Consider the following 24,882-nt stretch of genomic DNA (forward strand, 5'->3'; position numbering starts at 1 on the left):
CACAAATCAGAACTATGGCTGTCTCTACTTTGAAACTGCAAAGGACACCAGCAAACTTTCCGGTGCTGCTGGTGTTGTAAACCAAAAATAAAATCCTAAGCACCCCCAGACCATCTGAATGGACTCCTCCTCTTGGCCAGGGCATTCCTAACCTGAAAAACTACTAGTAAAGTCATGATAGAAAGGCGGGTGGCGGGCTGGTCGGACATGCCTCATTATACCCTCCTCCATTTTGGAATTACTGATAAAAAAAAGACCCCACGTCTGAAAAGAAACATTTATACTCTTTTATGTGTGAAGCCTGCTACTTGCTATCCTAAGTCTTACGTTAATAACTCTCAACCCATTGTCAATCAAATAATCTTTGAATCTATCTATGATCTGGAAGGCCACCCACCTTCCAGTTGTCCCGCTTTTTCGGAGGGAATCAATATACATTTTACATGTATTTAATTGGTGTCTCATGTTTCCCTAAAAGGTATAAAACCACATAAATCCCGACCACCCTGGGCACAGATTCTCAAGATCTTCTGAGGGCTGTGCCACCGGCCACTGGTCACTCATATTTAGCTCAAAATAAGTCTCTTCAAATACTTTAGAGTTTGAGTCTTTTCGTCAACAGTGTATAACACGCACTAGGGCGGACACACACACACTGAGCCTCCGCTACCTGCCAGATTCCATTCCGGGGCTTTCTCATGGTGCAAAACGGACAAAAACTCCAAGTCACCCTCCGGTTCACGACCACGGATCACATCCTGAAGCCCCCACATTTAAAAGCCAGAGTAGAGCAAAACCTCGCCCGACTCAGGCTCCGAGTTCTCCGTTCGACCCTCCCCAGCCTAAAGCCGGTACCCGCTTCAGGCCTTCCCAGCCCGGCCCTCCAGTTCCCTCTTCGGCCTCCCTTAGCTTGGGGTCCGGGTTTTCTCCTCCGCTGTGCAGCCGGTCCGCGACTCCCTTCACCCTCCCCAGCTCGGGCTTCCGGTTCTTTCCAGAGGTGAGGTAGGGGCCACCTAGACTTCCGCAGCCCCCCACCTCCCTCACGGTCACCCTCGCCCCAACTTCCTGTTCCTCATTCTGCCCTCCCAGCCTGGGTTCCCGGTTACTGCCTCTACCTCACCTTGCCGTCGGGGACCACCAGCCGCCTCTTCCGCGCCGGGAAGACGCGCAGCCGCAGCCTCCGCCGAGGGAAAGGGTCTACGCACCCGGAAACTCCAGGAGTCTATGGCCTGGTGCGGCCCCTGCGGCCAACGGGCTCGGCTTCAGCTTCAGGGCCCTTTCGTTGTTGGACTACGTTTCCCACAGGCCCGCGGATGAACTTTGACCTTTGCATCTCTTTCCGGTGTTTTGGTTATTGAGGTAAGCCTGACTCGGGCAGGCTGCGGGAGGAGCTTGCGGTGAAGTGTCCGGGCGCTGCCAGGCGAGGTCAGTCCACGTGGAGCCGGGGGCCTCAGGCCTCTGTACGCGGGAGCTGCGGACGATGGTTGCTGGTGCTGTTGCTTGTTATGGCGTCATTGTGGTGTGTGTGTGTATGTATGTGTGTGTGTGTGACGAGACCCTAGTGTGTGCCGTGGGTGCTCTTTGATCGGGCTCATGGGACGGTGAGTAGGGGCGGGGCCTATCGTGTGACCCTGGTCTATGGTAATGTGATCGTGTGACAGCACTGTTGTGACTGACCAACTATAAGTGTGAACGGCGTAGAGGCTTTTTTTTTTTCCATGAGCCTGTAGGAGTTTGTTTTGGGTAAAGCGTCATTTTTCTGACTCTGGGATGTCTGTGATGTAATCTCTTCGTGAGGTCTTACACACACACACACACACACACACGCATATAAATAGATAGATTAGACAGATATGTAGAAGATAGATAAATGATAGATAGATACGATAGATAAATGAAGTTTCTTGGGAAAGGGGAAGGCATAGGTGTAGTATTCATTCCTGGGATAACTCCCCTTGCATGAATTTGGAGGCCATTTATACATTAAAGAACTACAGTATTTCCTGAGCTGTGTCCCCTGGAAACTGCTGTGAACTTAAAGAGTACACCTCTAGGCCTTGGTCGTACCTTTTTCTCGGATACAGGGCGGAGTCGACAATATTCTAGTTTCCCTCTTCGATCTGGATGTGTTTGTTGTGTGTGATGGGCTTTTCTGGTGGTGAACGGTGTATTCTTATTTAACCAGTCCAGGATGTCATGAGTCCTTTCTCCCTCTTGGTTATGTAGTTCTGCAAGTGAAGGCCCCCTGAAGTGGAAGACAGCATTGGTACTAATGGCCAGCTCAAGGTTAGTTTACTTTTTTCTTCATTTACCTGTCCCTTAGCCTTCCCTTCCCAATTAACAAGAAGACCGTAGAGATGGGTCCCCTTGTCCTCCAGTGACTTTCCAAATGCCCATTTCCTTTTCATTGAATATCCACATACCCATTAGGTAAATCATTCAATTCCCCCATGTGCTTCTTTTTTTCCAAAGGATTCTTATGGTAAAGAAATACAACTCTGGGAGAAGTTAAAACATTTTTTTAGAATGTAATTTGTTAAGGAGGAGATGAGTGATTAAGTAGAATAGCACACTAGATACCTTTGATCTTATTTATAGACTTGATTTGCAAACAAAGCAAGATAGGAGATGGTAGGTATTAATCAGTAAGTGACAAAGTTAGCTTTGGAGACATCTAGGAATATGATAGGAGTTTTGTGCAGAGAAGGCTATGTCAACAAGGGCAGGGAGTTTTTCCAGAACATTCATGAGGGGATTTAAGTGGTGACAACCAAATCTTGTTTGAGATTTGGCAGTGTGACTGATTCAGACAACATATTGGTGTAGATGGTGAGAGGCAGCCTGATACAGTGGTGTTTGAGTCTAAAGCAGCACAGTCTAATACTAATATAATATAAAGCCACTTAGGTAATTTAAAAATTTCCATTAGACAGTTGTTTTTTTGTTTTTGTTTTTGTTTTTTTTTTGACACGGAATTTCACTCTTGTTGCCCAGGCTGGAGTGCAATGGTACGATGTCAGCTCACTGCAACCTCTGCCTCAGCCTCCCGAGTTGCTGGGATTACAGGCGCTCGCCACCATGCCTGGCTAATTTTTGTATTTTTAGTAGAAGACGGGGTTTCATCATGTTGGCCAGACTGGTCTCAAACTCCTGACCTCAAGTGATCCACCCACCTCAGCCTCCCAAAGTGTTAGGATTACAGGCGTGAGCCACTGTGCCCAGCTTTAAACACATTTTAAAAAGGAAAAGAAACAGCTGAAGTTAATTTTGGTATTGTATTTTATTTAAACCAATATATCCAAAATATTATTTCAACATGTAATGATATGAATACACTGAAGTACTTTACACTCATATCTTTATACCAAGTTTTCAAAATCTGGTGTATGTTTTATTGTTATTGCATGTGTCAGTTTGGATGCTAAATTTTCAGTGTTTAAGGGGAATTATAGTCCTCCCAACACAATAAAGTTGCGTTTAATAGAAAAACATTTATATTGCTTTTGTATTTAAATTAAAATTAAAATTAAATGTAATCCTGTGTTAATTAGCTTAGGAAAAGAGAAAAAAATTTAAAATTCAGTTATATGTTCACACTACATTTCAAAGGGGTTAATAGTTACTCATTTTTCCACTTTACAGTTTCTTGTTATAGAATGTAGACAATAATTATATCAGTGCTTTAGGTCTTTGTGAAGCCTGGATACATTAATATGGACATAACCCTAGAGAATGTAATAAAGGCCTGGCACTTTAAGTCCTTATCTGCAAGGGAAGAAAAAAGCTGGTTTGTGAAGATTCTTAGTATTCCCTATACATTTTCTGTAAATCAAGAACAATGAAAATATAAAGTTAACTTTGATGGGCACTTGAAATGAATTTTTTAAAAGCCAGATTTGCAAATGTTCTATTAACTTAAGGCAATTTGACTGTCTTAGGTTCGATGATTTGCTAGAAGGACTCACAGAACTTAGAAAAGCTGTTATGCTCATGGTTATTGCTCATTACAATGAAAAGGTGCACATTAAAATCAGCAAAGGGAAAAGTTGCATAGGGCAAAGATCGGGAGAAACCAGATGCAAGCTTCCAGTGCAGTTGCACAGGCAGCACCTGATTCTCCCAGCAACAGTGTGTGAATATAGATGTGAAGCATGGTCAACCAAGGAAGTTCTCCTAAGCCATGGTTTCCAGGGTTTTTTGTTTTGCTTTGTTTTCTTGTGGTCTCGTGGGGTTTTTTGTTTGTTTGTTTGTTTGTTTTTTGAGATAGGGTCTCGCTCTCCCGCCCAGGCTGAAATGCAGTAGTGTGGTCACACCTCACCGCAGCAGCCTCTACTTCCCGGCCTCAAGGGATCCTCCCACCTCAGTCTCCCGAGTAGCTGGGACTACAGGCACACACCACGACACCTGGCTAATTTTTGCATTGTTTGTATAGATGGAGTTTTGCCATGTTGCCCAAGCTGCTCTTGAACTCTTGGGCTGAAGTGATCCACCTGCCTCTGCCTCCCAAAGTGTTGGAATTACAGGTGTAAGCCACTGCCCTGGCCCGTGTCTGGGGTTTTTATTGAGGATAAGTCATGTGGGCATGAAGGTTCTGTGCACTGACCTTAGCTACTTAGTCAAGCCTATCCAGAAGTCAGATTTGTACAGGTATTTATCATAAACCACATTGTTACAAAAGCTATCTGGCATGGGTAAGACCTCAGATATACATAGACTCTCTTATCAGGCAGGATACTCTTAATTGCTCAGAGATTATCTCCCAGGAGCTGGTCAAGGACTATTCTTTGGAATGTACAGGGTTTGAGCACTCTAAACCAATTCTTCTTCTTTTTTTTTTTCAACAGAGTCTTGCCCTGTCACCCAGGCTGGAGTGCAGTTGTGTGATCTCAGCTCACTGCAACCTCTGCCTCCCAGGCTCAAGCAATTCTCATGCCTCACCCTCCCGAGATGCTGGGACTACAGCTGTGCACCACCACACCCAGCTATTTTTTTTTTTTTTTTTTCCATTAGAGACAGGGTTTCACTATGTAGGCCAGGCTAGTCTGGAACTCCTGGCCTCATGTTATCTGCCCGTCTCAGCCTCCCTAAGTGGTGGGATTACGGGCATAAGCCACCATACCCAGCCAGTTTTTTAAAAAATAATTTGTTTCTCTTCGTTGATATGTCATTTTCCCGATTTCCTTTTTAGTTCTTTTTCAGTTTTCCTTTAGCTCTATAAGCATATTTAAGACAGTTTTTACAAAGTATTTTTCTATTTGCTCCAATGCTTTTGTTTCTTCAACGGTAATTTATTTTGCTCCTTTGATGGGACCCTGTTTTCCTGTGTCTTTGTATGCCTTGCAGTCTTTTATTGAAAATTGGGCATTTGAAGAAACTGCTACTTCTCCTAATTTTTGCAGACCGTTGGAGAAGATCTTCACTAATTAGAGCCTTGGGATCATCTCAGGGTGAAAGTCTAAAGTCTTATGTTTTTCCTGGGTCTGTAGCGTGCCTGTGCTTGCACCTGTGTATGTGCTTTTACCAGTTTCCCCAATATGCATAACTGCTTTCAAATGCCTTAATTTCCGTAGGGTCTCATCCTTGCTTTTTAGGCCGTTGATGTTACATTATATTTTCCACCGGTAATTGTTTGCTCCAAGTATCCACAGGTGTCCAGGCAATTAAAATATCATTGAGTTTTGCATATTGATCTTATATCCTGCAGTGCTGCTGCACTTATTTCTAGTTTTAATAGTGTTTTAGCTTTGATGCACCACAGTACCCACTGACCTTTGTGGCTTTTACCTGCCTGAGATCTGAGCTGTGCAGCTTTTTACATGTCAAAACTCAAAAGTCAGAGTGGCTCACGCCTGTAATCCCAGCACTTTGGGAGGCCGAGGCAGACGGATCACTTGAGGTCAGAAGTTCGAGCCCAGCCTGGCCAACATAGTGAAACTCTCTATTAAAATATCTCTATTAAAAATACAAAATTTTGCCAGATGTGGTGGCAGGTGCCTATAATCCCAGCTGCACAGGAGGCTGAGGCAGGAGAATTGCTTGAACCCAGGAGAAGGAGGTTGCAGTGAGCCGAGATCACGCCACTGCACTCCAGCCTGCATGACAGAGCGAGACTCCATCTCAAAAAAAAATCAGACAAAATGGAAACCAGTACCTCAGTACCTCAAGGAGCCCGCAGACAGATTAACATGTTCCAAATAAGCTCTGCTTTGTTCCTTCTGGCCTGAAGGAGGGAAATGGGAACTGGGCTGCTTCTTCCAGGCTACGCTAGAGATGGATTAAGGGCACCAGTAACATAATAAACAAAGTCACTACCATTTTGAAGTGGCTTTCTCTTGACTGGGCATTTGTTTGATAGTTACGGTCTTTGAGTGATTTCCAGACCCTTACAAAGATATTTTAGCTAGTCTCTAGTTGTTTTTTAAATGTTTCAATAGAGAATAGGGAATTGAAGCTTCCTCAAATGCCATCTTGCTGATGTTATTCTCATGGTTCTGTTATTATTTTCCTGATGTCTAATGATTTTGAGCATCTTTCCATGTACTTGTTGGCCATTTGTTCATCTTTTATGAAGAAATGTCTACTGAAGTCTTTTGCCAGTTTTTAACTTGGGCTCTTTGTCTTTTTGTTGGGCTGAGTCGTAGGAGTTTTTATGTATTCTGGATGTTAAATGCTTGTGAGATATATGATTTGCAAATATTTTCTACATTGTGCAGGCTGTCTTACCAGTTTCTTCTATAATGACTTTTTGATGCACAAAAGCTTTTGGTTTTGATAAATCCTAATTTATCAAAATTTTCTTTTGCTGCTTGTGCTTTTGGTGTCATCATTTAAGAATCCATTGCCAAATATAGGCCAGATGCGGTGGCTCAGACTGTAATCCCAGCACTTTGGGAGGCAGAGGTGGGTGGATCACTTGAGGTCAAGAGTTTGAGACCAGCCTGGCACGCATGGTGAAACCCCGTCTTCTACTAAAAATACAACAAATTAGCCAGGCATGGTGGCAGGTACCTGTAATCCCAGCTACTCGGGAGGCTGAGGCAGGAGAATCACTTGAACCTGGGAGGTGGAGGTTACGGTGAGCCGAGACGGCGCCACTGCACCCCAGTCTGGGTGACAGAGTGAGACTCCATCTCAAAAAAAAAAAAGAATCCATTGCCAAATACAAGTTCATGATGACTTACCCCTGCATTTCCTTTTAAGAGTTTTATAGTTTTAGCTGTTATATTTGGGTCATTGATCTGTTTTCAGTTACTTTTCTTATGTGTTGTTAAGGAATTATGCAATTTCATTCTTTTGCATGTGGATATTCAATTTTCCTGGCACCATTGTTGAAAAGACTGTTTTCCTCGATTTCACTAGATTGGCAACCTTGTCAAAAATCACTTGACCCTAGTTACACTGGTTTAAATTTCCACTCAGTTCTATTCCATTGATCAATATATCTATCCATATTCAGTGCCCCACAGTCTTGATTACTGTGGTTTTATAGTCAGTTTTGAATTGGGAAATACCAGTCTTCCAGCTTTGTTTTGGCTATTCTGAATCTCTTGCAATGTCATATGAATTTTTTTTTCTTTTCTGGAGACAGAGTCTCGCTCTGTTGCCCAGGCTATAATGCAGTGGCGTGATCTTGGCTCACTACAACCTCCACCTCCTTCAAGCGCTTCTTCTGCCTCAGCCTCCCGAGTAGCTGGGATTACAGGTGCCTGCCACCACACCAGGCTAATTTTGGTATTTTTAGTTGAGATGGGATTTTACCATATTGGCCAGGCTGGTCTCGAACTCCTGACCTCAGGTGATGTATCTGTCTTGGCCTCCCAAAGTGCTGGGACTACAGGCATGAGCCGCCAGGCCTGGCCCTTTTTTTTGTTTTTTTGGTTTTTTTGACACAAGGTATCACTCCATCACCCAGGCAGGAGTTCAGTGGTGCAATCACAGCTCACTGCAGCCTCAACCTCCTGGGCTCAAGTGATCCTCCCACCCTAGCTCCAGCCCCCAACCCCCCAACCCCCCACCTCCCCAACAGCTGGGACCACAGGTAAGCACCACCATGCCTGGCTAATTTTTTTGTATTTTTGGTAGAGACAGGGTTTCACCATGTTGGCCAAGCTGGTCCTGAACTCCTGGGCTCAAGCGATCTGCCTGTCTCAGCTTCCCAAAAGTATTGGGATTGGTGGTATGAGCCACTATGCCTGGCCTCCTTTTGTTTTTAATTGACTTATTGTACTGTACCATTTTAATTCCGTTGTCATTTCTTTTATATAATCTGATTGTTTTCTTAGCATGTGTTCTGGAGATTACAGTGAATATTTTACATTTACAAATAACTGGTTTGAATTAATAGACTTTGGTCAGGGAACTCCAAGACCACTTTCAGGTTCACTGACTGCTAGATGGACTCACACAACTCAGAAAAGTGTTGTTGTTGTTGTTGTTTTACCACTAGTGAAAGGATCACATTAAAATTAATAAGAGCTGGCTATTCCGGGGGCCAGAATTTATCTTCTAGGTGTTAGTCAAGGGCTAGAACTTTCTTTGGAATAAGCAGGGTTTAAACATTCCAGACACTACTGCACTCCAGCCTAGGCGAAAGAGTGAAATCCTGTCTCAAACAAACAAAATTCCAGACTTGTTGAGTCAAAACTGTTGCACACTCCTTAGCTTTAATAGTATATCCAAAACTTGTTCCTATACAGTTCTGCTCCTTTTCATGTTGTTTTGTCACAGATTACATTTTTATACATTGTGTACCCTTTAACATTGGTTTGTAATGACTGTTTTATGCATTCATTAGTCTTATAAATCATATTGGGGAAATTAAAAGGACCTACAAGCCCAAGATGCGATAGACTTTTGTATTTGCTTTTTTTTTGTTTGTTTGTTTTTTTGAGACTGAGTCTCACTCACTCTGTCACCCAGGCATGAGTGCAGTGGCACGATCTCGGCTCACTGCAACCTCCGCCTCCGGGGTCAAGCACTTCTCCTACATCAGCCTCCTGAGTAGCTGGGATTATAGGCGTCTGCCACCATGCCCAGCTAGCACTGTGTTGGCCAGGCTGGTCTTGAACTCCTGACTTTGTGATTTGCCCACCTTGGCCTCCCAAAGTGCTGGAATTACAGGCGTGAGCCACCGCGCCCAGCCTGTTCTTCATTTTTGTACGTGGCTTTGAGTTACTTTCTACTGTCTTTTTATTCCAACTTGCAGGGCCCCCTTAGCTTTTCTATTATGGCGTGTCTTCAAATGATGTTCGTCAGTTTTTATTTACTTGGGTATGTTTTAGTTTCTCCTTCATTTTTGTTTTTGGTTTCTTTTTTCAACTTTTATTTTCGATTCAGGGGGTACATTTGCAGGTTTGTTACATGAGTATATTGTATGATGCTGAGATTTGGGGTACAATTGATCTTGTCTTCCAGGTAGTGAACCTAGTACCCAATAGTTTTTCAACTCTTGTTTCTCTCCCTTCCTCCTGTCTCTAGTAGTTGTATTGTTCCCATATTTATGTCTTTCTGTACCCAGTGTTTAGCTCCCACTTAGCAGTGAGAACATGCAGTATTTTATTTTCTTTTTCTGCATTAATGCTTTTAGAATAATGGCCTGCAGCTGCACCCATGTTGCTTCAAAGGACATGATTTTGTTCTTTTTTATGTATGGTATTCCATGGCATATGTATACCACATTTTATTTATCCAAGCCACTGTTGAGGGCACCTGGGTTGATTCTGTGTATTTGCTATTGTGAATAGTGCTGTGATGAACATGAGTGCATGTGTCTTTTTGGTAAAATGATTTATTTTCTTTTGGGTATGTACCCAGTAATGGGATTGCTGAGTCAAATGGTTGTTCTGTTTTTAGTTATTTGAGAAATCTCCAAACTGCATCCCACAGTGGCTAAACTAATTTACACTCCCACCAACAGTGTATAAGCATTCCCTTTTCTCCGCAACCTCACCAACATCTGTTCATTTTGACTTTTTATTTTTTATTATTTATTTATTTATTTATTTATTTTTTTGAGACGGAGTCTCGCTCTGTCGCTCAGGCTGGAGTGCAGTGGCCGGATCTCAGCTCACTGCAAACTCCGCCTCCCGGGTTTACACCATTCTCCTGCCTCAGCCTCCCGAGTAGCCGGAACTACAGGCGCCCACCACCGCGCCCAGCTAGTTTTTTGTATTTTTTAGTGGAGACGGGGTTTCACCATGTTAGCCAGGATGGTCTCGATCTGCTGACCTCGTGATCCGCCCGTCTCGGCCTCCCAAAGTGCAGGGATTACAGGCTTGAGCCACCGCGCCCGGCCCATTTTGACTTTTTAACAACCATTCTGACTGATATGAGATGGCTAACTCATTGTGGTTTTGATTTGCATTTCTTTGATGGTTAGTGGTGTGGGGCATTTTAAAAAGTGTGTTTGTTGACTGCTTGTATGTCTTTTGAGAAGGGTCTGTTCATATCCTTTACCCACTTTGAGTGGGGTTGTTTTCTGCTTGTTGAATTGTTTAAATTCCTTGTAGATTCTGGATATTAGACCTTGGTTAAATGCATAGTTTGTGAATATTTTCTCCCATTCTGTAGGGAGGTGTTTACTCTGTTGATAATTCCTTTTGCTGAGTGGAAGCTCTTTAGTTAGGTCTCATTTGCCAATTTTTGTTTTGTCTCAGTTGCTTTTGAGGAATTAGTCATAAATTATTTGCCAAGGCTGATGTTTACAAGGGTATTTCCTAGGTTTTCTTCTCGGATTTTTAGTTAAGCCTTTCATCAAACGTGAGTTAATTTTTGTATATGTTGAAAGGTACGGGTCCACTTTAATTCTTCTGCATATGCCAGTCATCCCAGCACCATTTATTGAATAGGGAGTCCTTTCCTCATTGCTTATTTTTGTTGACTTTGTCAAAGATCACTTGGTTGTAGGTGCGTGACTTTCTAGGTCCTCTATTCTATTCCATTGGTTTGTGTGTCCGTTTTTGTACCAAGACCATTGCATTTTGGTTACTGTAGCCTTGTAGTATAGCTTGAAGTCAGGTAATGTGATGCAACCAGCATTGTTCTTTTTGCTTAGGATTGCGTTGGCTATTCAAGCCCTTTTTTGGTTCCATGTGAATTTTTAAATAGCTTTTTCTAGTTCTGTGAAGAATGTCCTTGGTAGTTTGATAGGAATAGCATTGAATCTATAAATTGCCCTGGGCAGTATCGCCATTTTAATGATACTGTTTCTTCCTACCATGTTTTTCCATTTGTGTCATCTCATTTCTTTGAGCAGTGTTTTGTGGTTCTCATTGTAGAGATCTTTCACCTCCCTGGTTAGCTGTATTCTTAGGTATGTTATTCTTTTAGTGGTAATTTTAAACGGGATTGTGTTCCTGATTTGGTTCTCGGCTTGACTGTTGTTTCTGTCGTCTTACTCTCAATCTGCTTGCAGCTTTGCAGCTGAGTCACCCATAGACAACTTTCTTAGTCTGTTTGTGCTGCTATAAGAAAATACCTGATTTATAAAGAACAGAAATGTATCACAGTTCTGGAGGTTATGAAGTCCGAGATCAAGGCATCATCAGGTTCAACCGTCTTCTTCCAAGGGTGCCTTGATGCTGCATCCTCCAGAAAGGACGTGTGTCCTCACATGCAAAAGGGAGAAGGACAAGGAAGTCTGCATTGAGCCTCTTTTATGAAGGCTGTAATCCCATTCACAAAGGGAGGAGCCCTCATCACCTCTTAAAGGCTCCACCTTCTAATACTATCACATTGGCAACATCTGAATTTTGGAGAGGACATGTTACATTCTGCCCCTGGACCCCCTCCCCCCATATTCATGTCTTTCTCACATACAAAATACATTCATTTCATTCCAATAGCCCCCAAAGTATTAAAACTCATTTCAGCATAAACTTTAAAGTCAACTTAAAGGGCAGAGTCTCATCTTGATATCTATATCATGTGATGATTCATCCTGAGGCAAATTGCTCTCTAGTTGCGTACCTGTGACACCAAACTAGTTACGTGCTTCCAAAATTCAGTGATGCATAAGACAGGCATTTCTTTTTTTCCCCTTTTTTTTGAGACAAGAGTTTCAGTCTTTTTGCCCAGGCTGGAGTGCAGTGGTGCAGTCTTGGCTCACCGCCACCTCCGCCTCCCGGGTTCAAGCAATTCTCCTACCTCAGCCTCCCAAGTAGCTGGGATTACAGGCATGCGTAAACCATTCCCGGCTAATTTTTTTGTATTTTTAGTAGAGACGGGGTTTCTCCATGTTGGTCAGGCTGGTCTTGAACTCCTGACCTCAGGTGATCGCCTGTCTTGGCCTCCCAGAGTGCTGGGATTACAGGCGTGAGCAACCATGCCCAGCCAGGACAAGCATTTCTATTTCAAAACAGATAAGAAAGTATGGGTCACTGGTCCCAAGTAGGTCCAAAACTGAACAGGGCAAATAACAGTAAACCTTAAGCCTGGAGAATAATCATCTTTGACTCCTTGTCACATGTTCCAGACACACTGGGATGGGGGTTGGACCCCAAAGGCCCAAAGGGACCCTGCCACCAGGGCTTTGGTGTTCACAGTTCATACTGCAGCTCTCTTGGGTTGGAGTCAGGTGCCACTGGCTCTCCCAGGCCCATGTTGCATTCTGCTGGCTCTACAGGTCTAGGGTTTGGGGAATGGCACAGTCTCTATGACTCCACTGGACATTGCCGTAGGGGGGACTGTCTGCAGTGGCTCTGCGTCTGTAGTGGGTCTCTGTCTAGGCCCTGGGGCTCTCCAAGGCATGGCACACCTGTAATCCCAGCTATTCAGGAGGCTGAGGCAAGAGAATTGCTTGAGCCCAGAAGGTGGAGGTTGCAGTGAGCCTAGATCGCACCACTGCACTCCAGCTTGGGCGACAGAGTGAGACTCTGTCTCAAAAAAGAAAAATCTCTTTGAAGGATGCCGTGCTTCTACATCTTGTGCACTCTGCACACTTGCAAAATCAGCAGCATGTAGATGCTGAGGTTCACCACTTTGCCCTCCAGAGCCGGGACTAAACTGCACCTGGGCCCACTGGAGCCACAACTAGGGCAGCCAAGGAGCACTGTGCTGGGATGGGAGGGGCAGAGACTTGAGGCAGCCCCGGGCAGCAAGCCCCATGAGTGCTCTAGACTCTTCCCTTGAAACTATCCTGCCTTCAAGGCCCTCGGCCCTCGCACGCTGGGCCTGTGATGGGAGGAGCAGCCTTGAAGCTCTCTGAAGTGCCATTGGATTCATTCTCCTGTTGTCATGATGAAAAGCATCTGGCTTCTTTCTAGCCACACTCTTACCAAAAAGTCACTTGGTCACACCCTTGGTTTACTTTCCTAAATGTCTTTTGATTTACATGCTCAGGCTGAGAATTTTCAAATCTCTATGTTTTGCTTCCATGTTATAAATCCCATCTTTGTATTGTTTCTTCTCACATTTTACTCTAGTTAAGAGAAACCGAGCAGCACTCTGAACACTTTGCTGCTTAGAGATTTATTCTGGCAAATATCTTACTTCAGAAACAGCTTCTGATTTATATTGGCTTAATTCAAGTGAGATAGAGAAATGTTACTCCTATATAACTCTTATTTCCTTTTATCTTCTCTTGTAGTAATATAGGTCTTCACATTACATCTACAGATGTTTCGAACTCAACCAATCGTTGTAATTTTTACATTAAATAAATCTATGTTTTAAAAAAAATGGCCGGGCGCGGTGGCTCAAGCCTGTAATCCCAGCACTTTGGGAGGCCGAGACGGGCAGATCACGAGGTCAGGAGATCGAGACCATCCTGGCTAACACAGTGAAACCCCGTCTCTACTAAAAAAAAAATACAAAAAACTAGCTGGGCGAGGTGGCGGGCACCTGTAGTCCCAGCTGCTCGGGAGGCTGAGGCGGGAGAATGGCGTGAACCCAGGAGGCGCAGCTTGCAGTGAGCTGAGATCCGGCCACTGCACTCCAGCCTGGGCCACAGAGCGAGACTCCGTCTCAAAAAAAAAAAAAAAAAAATGAGGAGAACTTTTATACATTTATAACTTTTATTTTGTCAGTCTGATTTCTCACTTTGGGTTCTCCTCATGAGGTCCAGATAATCCGGATTGGAGTTACCATCTGGATTCATTTCCTTAGCCCAGTACAACTTTGCTTTCCCCTGCCTTCTTTGTGTTATTATTAGCAAATATATTACATTTCTGTATGTTATGGGCCCAATAATACATAATATACACATTGTTTCATAAAATTTGTCTATCAGTTAAGAGGAGAAGAGATATATATGTATACTGTCATTTACAATTACATAAAATTGCCTTGCTTCTCTTTTTTTTTTTAAGACAGAGTTTCGCTCTTGTTGCCCAGGCTGGAGTGCCTTGGCACCATCTCGGCTCACCTTAACCTCTGCCTCCTGGGTTCAAGTGATTCTTCTGCCTCAGCCTCCCAAGTAAATGAGATTACAGGCATGTGTCACCACACCTGGCTAATTTTGTATTTTTAGTAGAGACCAGGTTTTTCCATGTTGATCAGGCTGGTCTCGAACTCGCAATCTCAGGTGATCTTCCCACCTCAGCCTCTCAAAGTGCTGAGATTATAGGTGTGAGCCAGCACGCCCGGCCTCTTCTCTTTGTTTTTTCATATGGATTTTTATTACTACCTGGGATCACCAGCCTAAAGAGCTTCCTTGAGTACTTTTTAAGGTCAGTCAGCTAGCAGTAAATTCAGTTTTTATCTGGAAATGTCTTTTCATCTTAAGTTTTGAAATGGTCTTAAGTTTTGAAATATAGGTTTGCTGCATAAGGATAACCACCCCCCGGCCGGGCGCGGTGGCTCAAGCCTGTAATCCCAGCACTTTGGGAGGCCGAGGCGGGCGGATCACGAGGTCAGGAGATCGAGACCATCCTGGCTAACATGGTGAAACCCCGTCTCTACTAAAAATACAAAAAACTAGCCGGGCGTGGTGGCGGGCGCCTGTAGTCCCAGCTACTCGGAGGCTGAGGCAGGAGAATGGCGTGAACCTGGGAGGCGGAGCTTGCAGTGAGCCGAGATTGCGCCACTGCACTCCAGCCTGGGTGACACAGCGCGAGACTCCGTCTCAAAAAAAAAAAAAAAAAAAAAAAAAAGGATAACCACCCCCCTTTGTTTTACTGATACATAATTGACACATACTTATGTATATACACACACATACAAGCACACTTTATCTGTCCACCCATTGAGGGACACTTAGGTTTTCATACCTTGGTTATTGTGAATAATGCTGCCATGAACAAGGACTGCAAATATCTCTTCAAGTTACTGACTTTGGCCATGCGTGGTGGCTCACGCCTGTAATTCCAGCACTTTGGGAGGCCAAGGTGGGTGGATCATGAGCTCAGGAGTTCGAGACCAGCCTGGCCAATATGGTGAAACCCCATCTCTACTAAAAATACAAAATGTAGCCGGGCATGGTGCCACACACCTGTAATCCCAGCCTCTCGGAAGGCTGAGACAGGAGAATTGCTAGAACCCTGGAGGCAGAGGTTGCAATGAACCGAGACTGCAGCACTGCACTCCACCGTGGGCGAAAGAACAAGACTCCGTCTCGGTGCAGGTGGAAAAAAGTTACTGACTTCATTTCTTTTGGCCGTATAGCCAGAAGCAGGATTGCTGGATTGTATGAATGTTCCATTTTTAAGTTTTTGAGGAACCTCCATACTCTTTTTCAGAAGGATCATACCAGTTTACATCCCCAACAGTGTACAAGGCTTCCCTTTTTTCCATATCCTTGTCAACATTTTTTTTCTTTCTTGTCTTTTTGATAATAGCAGTCCTGTTAGGTGTGAGGTGATATTTCATTGCGGTTTGATTTGCATTTCCCTGATGTTTAGTGATATTGAGCACCTTTTTATATACCCGTTGACCATTTGTATATCTTCTTTGGAAAAATGTCTGTCAGGTTCTTTGCTCATTTTTTAGTTGGATTTTTTTTTTTTTTTTTGCTATTGAGTTGAATGAATTTCTTATATATTTAGATATTAACCCCTTGTCAGATATATAATTTGCACATATTTTCTCCCACTCTGTAGAATGTCATTTCACTTTTTAAATTGTTTCCTTTATTTTATAGAAGCTTTTTAATTTGATTTGATTTCTTTGTTTTTGCTTTTGTTTCAGGTGCTTTTGGTGTTATATTTTTAAAAATCATTGCAAGACCAATGTCAAGAGCTTCACTATGTTTTCTTCTGGGATTTTTAGAGTTTCAGGCCTTATATTTAAGTCTTTAATCCATTTTGAGTTAATTTTTGTAAGTGGTGTGAGGTGGGGGGTCACTTCATTTTTTTGCATGTTGATGGATTTAGGATTCTGGGTTGAAGGATTTTGTGTATGTGAGTACTTTGTATATGTCATCCCACTGCCTTCTGGCTTTCATTTTTTTCTGATGAGAAATCAGCAGTTAATACTTCTGTATTAGTTTCACTTCTAGCCTGCAGTTTCCTTTTACTGCTTTCAAGATTTTCTCCATTTCTTTCTTTGGATTTCAGTGCTTTTATAATGATGCATCTATGTTTGGATCTCTATGCATTTATCCTGCTTGGTATTTGTTGAGCTTCCTGGATGTGCAGTTTAATGTTTTTCAATAAATTTGGGAATTTTAAATTCATTATTTCTTTGTAAATTTTAAATGCTTTTTTTCTCTCTCATCTCTCTTCTGGTACTCCTGTTTATAGCAGTGTGCTTAATGGGGTCCCACATTTCTCTGAGATGTTAATTTGTCTCGTTTTCTCTCTGTTCATCAGATTACACCATTGCTATTAATCTGTCTTCAACTTTGCTAATACTTCTGCCAGTTCATATCTACTATTGAGTCCTCTAGTGAAAATTTCATTTCAGTTATTATACTTTGTAACTTCAGAATTTCCATGTTTATTATTGATAATTTGTATCTCTTTGTTGATATTCTCCTTTTGATGCAACATTATGATCATACCTACATTTACTTCTTTATGGTTTCCTTTATCTATTTGAATATATATTATAATGTATAATTTGAAGTCTTTACCTGTTTATAATTTGAAGTCTTTGCCTGTTAAATCTGGTTGCTCTCACAAGCAGTTTCTGTTGTGGGCTTCTTTTCCAGTGTGTGAATCATACTTTCCTGTTTCTTTGCCTGTCTCTTGTTTGTGGAAAGTGGATTTTATAGACAGTTGTTGGAACTCCAGTACTTTTGTCCACACCCTCTGCCTCAGGGCTTGTTATTGGTACTTGCTTATTTACTTGCTTAGTGACGGTGATATGGTTTGGCTCTGTATCTCCATCCGAAACTCATCTTGAATTGTAATAATCCCCACATGTCAAGAGCAGGACCAAGAGGAAATGATTGAATCATGGGAGTGGTTTCCCCCATACTGTTCTTCTAATAGTGAGTGAGTTCTCATAAGATCGGATGGTTTTATAAGGGGCTTCCCCCTTAGCTCGGCTCTCATTCTCTCTCCTACCACCCTGTGAAGAGGTGCCTTCTGCCATGATTGTAAGTTTCCTGAGGCCTCCCCAGCCATACAGAACTGTGAGTCAATTAAGCCTCTTTCCTTTGTAAATTACCTAGTCTTGGGTGTATCCTTATAGCAGCATGAGAATGGACTCTGGATTGTTTTAGTGAAGTCTATTCTCACCATGGTGTAAAATCCCTGATGTTGCTCATTAGAGTACAGCCTTGCCTACTTTTACAGACAGCATTAGATGATAGTGGTTTTGACAGGGCTGTCTTTGAGCATCTCCCTGACCACCCCCAGCTGTTAGCACCACCGATTGCAACTTAATGGCAGTATTGCTTTCGTAAGTGCCCAGGAGTATATGTTGCTTCACAGGCTAATATAATCAAACTGGGGCTTTCTTGAGGTCAGTGTTTGAGATTTGTTCTGACAATAGAATGTCTCTTCCCAGGTGGTCTCTCAGTTTCTGTCTGGCAAACAAACCACCCTATAGTATAACATACACCTCTAATCTATCAACCTCCTCCCAATTGCCCTTCACCAAAATTTTCAGTTTTTGACATTGCCCTTAGGTTTAAATTTCTCCACATTCTGTTGCAAGTCAATTCAGTTCCTTTGAGGAGCAATACAGAACTCTGTTCTATGGCCCACTTCTTTCCCTGGACAAAATCTCAGAGCCACAGCCACTGTTCTAGTGCTGGAGGTATGGACAATGGCATGCATCTCCCTAAGTGATTCCCCTGCTTTAGGAGCTGAGTGCTTGGTAGATGGCAGATGGGGCGGCAGCCAGGTCTCCCTGGCTTGCCTGTTTGGGCATGGAACACCTGCCCCAGGAGCCAGGGCACAGCAATTGGAACCTAAGTATGCTCAGCAGTACCACATCCAAGTTAAAGCCTACATTTCATGTTTTGGGGCGAGGCAGAGGAAGGGAGTCTTCATTCTTCAGCTATGCAACAGGTAGGTAACTGGGGCAGAGTGAAAAGTGATGATGTCTTACCCCACCTAGGAAGATAGCTATCCGACTGGGGCAAGGGTTGAGAAGTGGCGAAGAAGCCCCATGCCCTTGGCTATCCTAGCTGGAGTGGAGTCTTTCTCACCAAGACAGAATGGACAATGGAGGGCTCAGGTTTGGTTCACATAGTCCAGACTCTCAGAGTTCTTAACATGTTTTTGGAGATTTTCGTAAACTAATGTTTCTTCATTTGCTGTACATTCGTAGCACCATTTCCAGAGACTTTAAATTGTGGTTATTTTTTAAAAAATAATTTTTACAGTTTCATTGGGGATCGTGTCCATGGAGCTCCTCATGCTGTCATGCCAGAAGTGGAATTCCCTGACCAGTTCTTTACAGTTCTAACCATGGACCATGTAAGTTACTATTTCTCTTTTCTTTGTGATATTTCTTTTTTCTGATTCTTCCTACCACACACCTCTGTCAAAGAACCTGCACCACAACCCCATACTTTTTCACTTTCTAGTAAGGGCTGGAGTCTAACAGCGTAGTGTCCCTCCTGTGTGCCTCTCTATTCTCCAAAGAATGTTCAACACTCCTGTGTGTTCAGTCCTTTGTCAAGAGCAGATATAAAGCAGAAGTGGAATCCCTGTACTTTTCCTTGTCATATCTTGGATAGGGAAAAAGCAGATGGATCTGTTTGACAATTGGGCATACTCTGACCTTCTCCACAGACTTGAGTTTCCAGGTAGATTGGATTTGATGTTGAATGGCCTCAGGTCATATAAAATGATGATGATTGTAGGTGCAGAATTGGAGAAGACCTTGTCTAACCTAAACATTGCAGTATAATTAAGGCTGTTAAATTTTTAGCAAGAAAACTACTCTGTAGCCACTAAAAAACACTTACTAAAACTTTGTTGCTAGAAGTAATAAATTGTATTATATAATGTGACATAATATGTCACATAGTAATGAACTTGGAGCTACAAGAAATCTTTAATTTTGTTCACACCCCATTTTCAAAGTTAGATATTTTTCTCCTGTACAGGGGAATGAGGGTATAGAAACTTACATTTATTGATGATTCATGAGGCAGGCACATAGCATGAAATGTGCTTGTATATAGTACTTCTCTTAATTTGTAAACTGGTTATTAATTTCCAGACATGGTTGGCTAAATAAGAGATCCCATAAGTATGCAGAAAGATTTCAGTGGATCAAAGGGAGTCTTTAAAGATGATAGTCTGGTTTGGAAGCACTAATTTCCTTACTTCCCGTGTCACAGTCTTCTCCTGGCCTCCTTGTTTACTGTCCAGTCCCCTTGCAATAAGGCAATTCATCTTGCCCTTTTCTCAAAAATATTTCCTTAAATTTTACCTGTAATGTACGGGTTTGTTGTTTCAGGAACTGGTGACACTCAGGGATGTGGTCATCAACTTCTCTCAGGAGGAATGGGAATATCTGGATTCTGCTCAGAGGAACTTGTACTGGGATGTGATGATGGAGAACTACAGCAACTTACTCTCACTGGGTAAATTTGTCTGCCTCCAATAACTTAGAATATACACTCTAGACTATCAGCTGATATTCAGTGAACTCAAGGCTGTATTTTGTTTTTCATTTTGTTTTGTTTTGTTTTTGAGATGGAGTCTCACTTTGTTACCCAGGCTGGAAAGCAGTGGCATGATCTTGGCTCACTGCAACCTCTGCCTCCCAGGTTCAAGCAGTTCTCCTGCCTCAGCCTCCCGAGTAGCTGGGATTACAGGCGTCCGCCACTACACCCAGCTAATTTTTTGTATTTTTAGTAGAGACAGGGTTTCACCACACTGGCCAGACCGGTCTTGAACTCCTGACCTCGTGATTCGCCTGCCTCAGCCTCCCAAAGTGCTGGGATTACAGGCATGAGCCACTGCGACGGCCTCAAGGCTATGTTTTAAGAAACTAGGTGAACTTCTGATTCCAAAGGCATGCTTTCAGTGTTGTTGTGTTGCAAATGACATCTCTATCAGTATTTAACATTCTTCATGATATTCTTACCTTCTCAGGCCCTGCATATAATTTCTACCTTCCTTGATACCAAGGAGCTGGATTTGACTTATGGAACACGTACAGCATATCATTGAGACATTACAGGTTGCGTATCTCTTATCCAAAATACTTGGGTTGAGAGTGTTTTGGATTTGGGATTTTTTTCAGATTTTGGAATATCTGCATATACATAATGAGACATCTTAGGGATGGAACCCAAATTGAAACACAAAATTCATTTATGTTTCATGTACACTTTATACACATATAAAGTTGCCTGAAGGCAATTTTATACCATGTTTTTAATAGTTTTGTGCATGAAACCAAGTTTGTGTTAAGTAGTTATGTATATTTCACTTGTGGCATCATGTCAGTGCTCAGAAAGTTTTGGATTTTGTAATTGAATTTCAGATTTTAGATTAGGGATGTGCAACCCGTACATTGTGTTTGAGGTCGGAATTGCTATAAATACTTTATATTCTTACCCACCTTCTGGGAGAACTTTTAAGATACCGTGTGTCCTGATTTCTTATGATTGTTAAAAGAATCTCTACAATTTATATATTGAAGGATTGATAAACAGTTCATATTCATTTCCTCCCACCTGCTTTATGGCTAAAGAACGTTGCATTTAACATTAAATTAGTATTCCACCAAGGACCTTTTAATAGCTCAGAAAGTTACTTACTTTCCTCTCAGCTTCCATAGTTCTTGCCTTCTAGTTGGCCCCGTCCTAAGCACTTTAAATAATTGGCTCGTGGCTAGGCGTGGTAGCTCATGCCTGTAATCCCAGCACTTTGGGAGGCTGAGGCGGGCAGATTGCCTGAACTTGGGAGTTCACGACCAGCCTGGGCAACACAGTGAAACCCCGTCTCTACTAAAATAGAAAAAAATTAGCCGGGCATGGTGGCGTGTGCCTGTAGTCCCAGCTACTCAGGTGACTGAGGCAGGAGAATTGCTTGAACCTGCTTGAACTCGGGAGGCGGAGGTTGCAGTGAGCTGAAATCGCGCCACTGCACTCCAGCCTGGGCAACAGGGCAAGACTCCATCTCAAAAAAAAAATGACTTGTTTAATTCTTACAATAACTCTGTGACATAAGTGCTGTTTGTAATACAATAATTTGTTGTACAGAAGAGGTTGCTTACAACAGAGAGTATTTAGGCACTTCTGCAAAGGCTCCACAGCCACGTAATTACAGAGGAAGGCTTTCTACCCAGGCAATCTGGCACCAAAGACAGTATTTTTAACTGTTACACTGCTTCTCCAGACAAAGAATTAGTATGGGTTTAAATAACATAAGACCTTTCCTTACCTGTCTAGTCTCTTTATACGTGATAATTCTGTGGTTACTCTAAGGTGAATGTTTTTCCAATTCCCTCACAATTCTTTTTTCTGTCTTTTTCATATAATTTTGATTTTATTTAGTAAAACTTTAACCAATTCTCAAAGCTGTATTTTAAAAATTGGTTATAATAAAAAAAATACATTGTTACATTTCTTTGTTGTAAGCAGTCTTCCATTTCTGATCCAATTGGGATCACCTTATTGTAGGAAGGGAAGTTGCTCTATAGAGTTTATGAGATGTGAAGGAAGACAGGGCCAGGTGAGTGATGGCCACTGAGGGATAGAAAGTCATTGCCAAAGCACAAAGCCCATCTGGTCCAGGAGATGAGCCCCTGGGATTCTGTTGGGAAAATCCCTTCAAAAGCTTGTGGGTTTTTATTTATTTATTTTTATTTTTTATTTTTGAGACAGAGTTTTGCTCTGTTGCCAAGGCTGGAGTGCAGTGGCACAATCTCGGCTCACTGCAAGTCCTGTCTCCCAGGTTCACGCCATTCTCCTGTCTCAGCCTCCCAAGTAGCTGGGACTACAGGTGCCCACCACCATGCCCAGCTAATTTTTTGTATTTTCAGTAGAGACGGGGTTTCACCATGTTAGCCAAGATGGTCTCTATCTCCTGACCTCGTGATCCGCCCACCTCGGCCTCCCAAAGTGCTGGGATTACTGGCGTGAGCCACCGCGCCTGGCCCAGACTGTTTTTTTGGTTTTGTTTTTTTTTTTAAAAGCCTGGCACTTGGAGAAGGAAATTAAGATCTTCTTCAATGCCACCGTTTTCCAGTTCCTCTTGTATTTAGACTTATGTATGTGTATATTGACCATAAACAAATGCTCATTCATATCCTCAATATTTATTTAGTGTCTACATTGAGACAGATATCAGTACAATAGTGAACAAGACCAATACAGACCCTGCTGCCATGGAACTGACATACTAGTTCTTGAGATGTATAATAAACAAGTAGAGAATATATATAACAGTATGTGTAAGAATAAAGGGGTAGAGAATGAGGGAGAAAGAGCTAATTCAGACAGTGTGGTCAGAAACCAATCTCTCTGGTCTTAATTTGGCATTTTATACAGTTCCTTTTCAGTGATTCACCTAATGTTTTTGCATTTGGAAGTCCTCATTGGAATCAATGTGTTTCAGTTTGTCATTCCTTTTATGTTAGTTGCTGTCATGTTCTTTGGTAAACTTTTGTAATTCTAATGGGAAAGGCAAAGAGGCTGTTTTTATTATTATTATATCTTTTATATTACTGTAAATAAGTAGCCACCTCAAATGGTGCACTAGAATTTTTCATACCTTCTATTATGTCTCATTATGTTTATTGATGTTCAGTATACATTAGCCCACCAGAGTCTGATTTTTGATGTCCAGCAGTATGAATATTGGATGAAAATTTTTTTTTTTTTTTTTTTTTTTTTTTTGAGACGGAGTCTCGCTCTGCCACCCAGGCTGGAGTGCAGTGGCCGGATCTCAGCTCGCTGCAAGCTCCGCCTCCTGGGCCCACGCCATTCTCCTGCCTCAGCCTCCCAAGCAGCTGGGACTACAGGCGCCCGCCACGTCGCCCGGCTAGTTTTTTTTTTTTTGTATTTTTAGTAGAGACGGGGTTTCACCGTGCTAGCCAGGATGGTCTCGATCTCCTGACCTCGTGATCCGCCCGTCTCGGCCTCCCAAAGTGCTGGAATTACAGGCTTGAGCCACCGCGCCCGGCCTGGATGAAATTTTGATATACTGATACCATGTTTCTTATGGTGATTTCTGTGCGCTTTGGCTTTATCCTTTAACCTTTGAATTTCTTGTCACTTTTTGTCAAAAGCTTATCCAAGGCTCATTCCATACCCTTCCTATCCCAGACCCAGGCATTGAATTGGATATGAGTGCATTTTTCTGGTTTTGTTTAGTTTAGCATGTTGCAGTACATAAACTTTTTTCCCTTCATTTGACTCTTGTATTGTCAAAATGGTGGCATTTTAGCTCCCTCAAGCTATTTTTGTGTCCCTTTGATGTGACCCACTGTTGTAAAACTTTCTTCTTTCTGACAAAACATTACAGGGTACATCTCATACCTCCCCGGGTCTAGATCATGATCCAGGCCTTTGTTCTAGGATTCCTGGTTTATTACCTGGTTTATTTCAATAACAAGGACAATAAGGCATGGTTATTGTTCTTCTGTTTCATGGAGTGAGTGTTTGAAAATTTTATCTCCGGCTGGGCGCGGTGGCTCAAGCCTGTAATCCCAGCACTTTGGGAGGCCGAGACGGGCGGATCACGAGGTCAGGAGATCGAGACCATCCTGGCTAACGCGGTGAAACCCTGTCTCTACTAAAAAATACAAAAAAACTAGCCGGGCGATGTGGCGGGCGCCTGTAGTCCCAGCTACTCGGGAGGCTGAGGCAGGAGAATGGCGTAAACCCGGGAGGCGGAGCTTGCAATGAGCTGAGATCCGGCCACTGCACTCCAGCCTGGGCGACAGAGCGAGACGCCGTCTCAAAAAAACAAAAAAAGAAAATTTTATCTCATTCCAGGAATGTTTTTCCAACTATTATTGCTTTTTGGGTTGTTTTTAAATATCTCTTTACCAAGAAATTAATTCATTAGACTACATTTTCAGCTTTATTAGCATAGGAGTCTTATAACATTTTGTGTATGTTTTCATCACGTTGTGATTGTTTGCTAATTTCTCACCTTTTCTTTAGGTCACTGTTCTTTTGTCTTTAGTAGGATATATACATTGGTTATTTTTACTCTTTTTTTTTTTTTAAAAACAAGCATTTAAGTTTTTACTTTTTATGAGACAAATATATTTATGTTCCATAGATATCAGTTAGAAATGTTTTCAACATCATGGTTCACTACAAACTTTGTGATTTCAATTACATTTCCACATTGACCCAACAGTTATTTAGCAGAGAGCTTCTTTTTCTTTTCTTTCTTTTTTTTTTTTTTTTTTTTTTTTTTTTTTTTTTTTTTTTTTTTTTTTGAGACGGAGTCTGGCTCTGTAGCCCAGGCTAGAGTGCAGTGGCCGAATCTCAGCTCACTGCAAGCTCCGCCTCCCGGGTTCACGCCATTCTCCGGCCTCAGCCTCCCGAGTAGCTGGGACTACAGGCGCCCGCCA

At 42.5% G+C, this 24,882-nt stretch overlaps 1 protein-coding gene across 4 annotated transcripts in view; it reads left to right on the forward strand.

Annotated features, from left to right (window-relative positions):
- The window catches only part of ZNF529 (zinc finger protein 529), a 50,547-nt gene that overhangs the window by 20,935 nt on the left and 4,730 nt on the right, over positions 1-24,882 (forward strand). Inside the window, exons 3-6 of one of the 4 annotated variants that reach the window (XM_025368365.1) lie at positions 1,379-1,486; positions 2,227-2,286; positions 18,713-18,806; positions 19,798-19,924. In XM_025368365.1, coding sequence (XP_025224150.1) covers positions 2,273-2,286; positions 18,713-18,806; positions 19,798-19,924 — 235 coding nt within the window. In that variant the 5' untranslated portion in view covers positions 1,379-1,486; positions 2,227-2,272. The remainder of the gene's footprint in view (positions 1-1,378; positions 1,487-2,226; positions 2,287-18,712; positions 18,807-19,797; positions 19,925-24,882) is intronic. The other 3 variants (XM_025368366.1, XM_025368368.1, XM_025368367.1) reach the window with 3 other exon arrangements.

This window comes from Theropithecus gelada, chromosome 19 (genome assembly GCF_003255815.1).
Source record: "Theropithecus gelada isolate Dixy chromosome 19, Tgel_1.0, whole genome shotgun sequence".
Classification (NCBI taxonomy): domain Eukaryota; kingdom Metazoa; phylum Chordata; class Mammalia; order Primates; family Cercopithecidae; genus Theropithecus; species Theropithecus gelada.